General features: G+C 35.4%; 1 protein-coding gene across 1 annotated transcript; it reads right to left on the bottom strand.

Moving 5' to 3' along the window:
* Positions 1-4,153: 4,153 nt before the first annotated feature.
* On the bottom strand, positions 4,154-5,058 carry LOC104516293 (matrix metalloproteinase-16-like; the record flags this gene model as incomplete). The annotated part of the gene is made up of 1 exon (XM_010160579.1): positions 4,154-5,058. A coding segment is annotated over one exon (335 nt), but the record flags the coding sequence as incomplete, so codon positions are not given.
* Between the last annotated feature and the right edge of the window lie 292 nt (positions 5,059-5,350).

The raw sequence follows: 5,350 nt of genomic DNA on the forward strand, positions 1-5,350 counted from the left end.
GCAGTCATAGCCTTGCTCCTCAGCTCAGTCGTCTTCTGCTATCTCTAATTTAGGCTGCTAATGGTGTTGTAGCTTGCATTTCTACTTTCTTAAAAATGCAGTGCCTGGAACATTCACTGTTCAGTTTATTATGTGTCTTTTTTAAGGTTTGCCCTAGCGACTGTTCAAATGCAAAAAAACTAGAATAGGAATGTAATGCTTCCATTGCTTATAGGCAGACCTACTTTCTATTCTACACACTCTTTTCTAACCAACAAGCTAGAATTTGATTCTATATAATTTGGTACCAAAAGCTACATTTAACTTACATTAAGACTGTGAAGTAAAACCCTCCCCAAAAGGTTGAAAATCCAAAAATTACGCCTTACAGTCAGTGCTAATGGCACAGGAGTCTTGACCAAACAACTGGGGAAGTGAAGTACACTTCTAAGAAAAAGTTTAAGTCTGCCCCATACGTTTGAACCTTTTAGTTTCTCTTATTTTCATTCACAAAATTAGCTTTAAAAAATCTTTTTCTTTAATTAACCCCTCCATTTACCCCACTTGGAAAGAAGAGAAAGAACAAAAGTTCATAGGAAGATATAAAATATGTATTACATTTATTCAGGAGACTTGAAAGGGCTCCTTTGGAGCCATTTGAGTCTCTCCATCCCAGCCTATCCAGTAAATATACAGTTACACAGTTTTTTTAATGTATTTTTGATAAAAATTATTTTTTCTCTAGAGCCAATAACCTTTTCATTGATTTATACATTACAAGGCCAGAAGAAACACTACCACCATCTACTCTGGCCTCCTGCATCATACAGACCATAGTACTCTGAAGATACACGACCCTGTATAGTCAGCTTGATAGACTGTAACTGATTAACACAATGCATATTCAGTTTTGTCTTGTTCCACAGTACAGATCATGACAATAGGAATATGGAAATGTTTATTAAAAACTTTATGAAAAAAAGTTACGGCACATGAGCAGGAACCAAGATCGCAGAACTGAAAATATTTTCAATTTGGTTTTCCTTAATTCTCATAATTATAGGCCATGGGGGAAAAAAAAAAAAACCAAAACCCCAAACCCAAAACAAACAAACAACTGTTCAAATAATAACATTGTATTAGAAATTTTACTCATTTGAGTTCAAAACTAAATCAGGCAACATCACTCATTTACTCTGGACTTCTATAATTTGAAACTAGCCAATATGTATTTGGGAATTACAGTGAACACATCTTTTACTTAAAGCAAACCTTTATGACAGTGTTATAGCCTACTGAAAATAGCAACACGTAATAGAAATGCTGACACAATCTTGCTCTGCATGACATAAACATACCAATATAATATTATTTTTTCTCCTTCTCTCTGTATATAATATATATGCACTTCTAAGTAAAAGAAAATAGATTAAGCAATCAACTTATCATGTATTCATGTAACTATAATGTACCATATACCAAGCACTAGACTCATCACACTTACCTTCCTGCATAATTTAAATTCTCCAAATACAAACATTTTTGTTATCTTATCAAAGAACAACAGTCAACATGCTCAGCACTTCATTACTGTCAGGGAAACAGTTGCACAAAGTTAAAGCTGCCATGGAAGATGTTTCAAAAATTGAAGTGAAATTTTCAAGTGAATAAAAAACCAGATGAGATGAGATGCTGTTCTGACTTAATATAAAGTAAGTTCTCCTATTGTAGATGAAAACCAAATGCAGAATAAGTAGTGCTGTTATTAATTTCTACCAACTATCCAAGGGACAAAATTGGAACAGCAACATGAATAATTTTGTTCTTTCTGTAGCAGAACATAAGTTGTAGTAGTTTGCTGACAATAAAAATCTCTCCATGGATTAAAATACGCATGTGTGTGTATGTCTGTATTTGTGTGCATTTGTAAGTATACACACACACACATTTTAATATCTATGACAAACAGGCATAGAATTCCAAATTCACCAAACGAGCTGATGTGCAGTAAATATCCTGTTACTTATCAGTCAATTAATCTATATTTTCAGCAACAACTGAACCAGATTTACTAAATAATGCTATGGGCTGATACTGGTGCACTTCTAACCTACAGTATGCAGTACCTCTACAAAACATCTCCAAAATGCCATCTGCATTGCATATTTGTTGTAAAACTATATCTTTTTTTAATCTTCATTTTTGTTAGCCGTACATATGTATATCTGTTTATGCTCTAAGAAATAAGTTTGCAATGCTTTATAGCATGCCACATATGTTCATAACGTAAGTCCTCAAATCAATATAAAATCATGTAATTGAACAGAAAGGCATACTATTTTTCATGCTATGCTCAATATAAATATAAATTCAAGGCAGTCAAGCTATCCATTACCAAAATAATAATAACCATTATACATATGCATATATACCTACACTCTCTAAAAAGTGATCCAGTCATGTGGATTAAGAAACCAGTAAGAAATTGTTTGAATGTAGTATAAAAGTCTCATTTTATGTAAAAGCCAATACTGGCCATTTCAAGTATTTTAATACTTTCCTACAACCTTTTCATTAACAACTAGCTATTTGTAGAAATGATAATTTTTTACTGAAAATTGTATTCAAGTTAAATAAAAATTAACTTCTACTGTAGTTCATTTTTAGAGTGTGCATGTATACATAGCAAAATACCCTTCTACAGATCTATCATAAATATTTTAGATTATGTCAGTTCTTTTCTATGAAAACACTTCAATGCTTTTTTCTCCAATTTTGAATAATGTATATCAGGCTTTTAAGAAATAAAACTTGTCTTAGTTCATTCGCAACACCAGATTCCCTTTGATTTGTGCCAGTTTACAAGTTAAAGGTCAAAGATCAAAGACAGGACAGTACACTTTAAGGAAATTCAGACAGTGAAGCTGTTCACAGAAGACAATGTTTAACTTGGTAGTGACAGTCAACAGGTCAATGATCAAGTTCAAGGCAAGCTGTTCATTGTTGCAAAAGCTACTCCCCTCAAATCCTGGCTTTCATAAAAAGCCAGGTGTCTGACTTTTGGGGTGCATCATTCTGACCATCTTTAATAAGTTCACAGCCCAGTGACTGTAAAGCCTATCACTGCAAGAAGCAGCTCCTAAAATCAATAAAGAGGTCTGTCAGTTGCTGACTTTTCTCTAGGAAAAAAATATTGATACAAACCTGCGCTGCAGGTCACATGAAAATGACAATACTGCTGTTAGCACAAATTACACAGAATGTCAAAATGCTTTGGTGGTCCCTTGGCTCTGTCAGTGATTCCATGGTCGGCTGAAGGCCAGAAATTCCACTAACCCTTTGAGAACTATGGTGAACATGCAAAGGGGTAACACACCGGAGGATACTCATGCAATATCAGAGTCAGTTTTTAATCTTTCCTTTGAAACTGTAATTCTACCTCTGCAGAGGCAAATTGAATTATCATGCAACATAGTTTAAAAGAGAAATTCAAGATGCTCAAGATAAAAGGATAAGCTATAAAATTGTTGCCAGTTCAGAAAAATTCTTGGTAAGTGGCATTAAGAAGTTATTAAAATTTCTTTTTAACCAGAAAGTAGCTGGTAAATATATTTTGTTTTCTATTTATGTTACAAACGTTTTTCTATCAGTAATGCAAATAATTAAAAACACTCACTTGCAGTCACAGGAGATCTGTTCTGAAATACCGATATTCTTTTAAAACCTGTATTACCCAAACACAATCCTGTAATTTAATGACAACCAAGGTTAACATCCACCAGACTCTGAAAACAGATGCAATAGTTCTCAAAGGGTTACACCACCAATGTAATACCAGCATCAAGTTTCTCTACAGCATGACTGTTGTTTTAGTTCATTGAAATCCACTTTAGAGACACACTGCTTTTTACCATGCTTTGGAATGAGTGGTCCTGACAGACCTAAGAAAGGCCTGGGGCAGTTGGCTTGGTACAGCTTGGGAAAGATTATGCAGGAAAACCAACCAAAAATCAAATCAACCAATAAAAAGGTTCTGCTTGAATATAGTAATGAATATAAATGAGTTTAAAACATTGAAGATGTAGCCCAGAGCAGCTGTAAAAAACACAAAATGAATGTATTATTAAGGCTGTTACTATATTGCAGATATTTTGGCCCCTTGTTTGTTGGAAAATGGCTGTCCGAACAGTCTGAAGTCCTGCGAGTCATCCAAGTCTCCCACCTGACAAAACTGGAAGTAGGAGTATAGGACTTTATCCATAGCAGACAGAAAGCAATCCTCTTTGGAGACAAAGCTGTTTTGGGTCTTCTCACTTTCCTGAAAGTTCCGTTGTGGGTTGTTGTGTTTTTTTAAAAAAATTTACTTTCAGCAAAAAATTTTTCAAAGGGGAACAGGCCTTCAGGGAAAAATGTAGAAACATCGGAGACTTTTTTTTTTTCCTCTTCATTAGTTAATCCTGATAGTTTATAGGGCATTGAGCGTGCAGAGGAAAGGCCTAGAATCGAATGACAAAGAAAGAAAAAGGACTGAAGAAACAGCAGATACTGTGTCTCATGGAAGCTCCCCAGCTGAGCGAATCGCCACTCATGCGCAGGACAGGCAACCCCCTGGGTTTTAAAGATCAGCTTTGTTTCAGACTGACAGATGCCCGCTCCTAGCTAGGAAACTGCATAACAGCTCTTGTGTTGAATCTCAAGTTACCACAAACTCCTGGGAGGGAAAGAATAAAACCAAAACCCTACATCACACCCACTCTTGCATAGAGCGTTTGCAGTACAGTATGTGGCGGGGTGTTCCTTTCCTTTTGAACTGGAACACAGTGTAAACCAAGACAAGGAGGCACAAGGCCAGGATGCAGGGAATGACGATGGCTATGGCTTTCACAGTGCTGGCTGTGTTGTCCAGTTTGATGACAATATCAACGTCATCTTGAGGGCTGTGTCGGTCTTTATCTCGATCTGTTGGTCCATCACAACCCATAAAATCCTTGAGGATGGATCTGGGATAGCCAGGTTCCACCCTGAGCATCTGGTTATTGAATTTCCAGTACTCCTTTCCTTTGTAGAAATATGTGAAGCCTGAGGAAGAAAATTACAATTATTCATGGCCATATCAGATCAAATCATGTCAACACACCATGACTGAAACCACTGGTATCAAAATATTTTGTAATTAAAAAATTAAAAGGGTACAAGGAATAGACTTCCGTTATAGGTCTTTCAAATCTTTGTTTCTTTACTGTCTCTAGAAAATCTAACATTGGGGTGTTTATAGTTTTTTTTTTTTTAATTATTATTTCTTAATTGAAATACCAGGGGTTTTATTTTCTTCCATTACGAGGAAAAAAAACTCCAGAAAATATGATTTTTG

Source organism: Eurypyga helias, unplaced genomic scaffold (assembly GCF_000690775.1).
Source record: "Eurypyga helias isolate BGI_N326 unplaced genomic scaffold, ASM69077v1 scaffold4131, whole genome shotgun sequence".
Lineage (NCBI taxonomy): Eukaryota > Metazoa > Chordata > Aves > Eurypygiformes > Eurypygidae > Eurypyga > Eurypyga helias.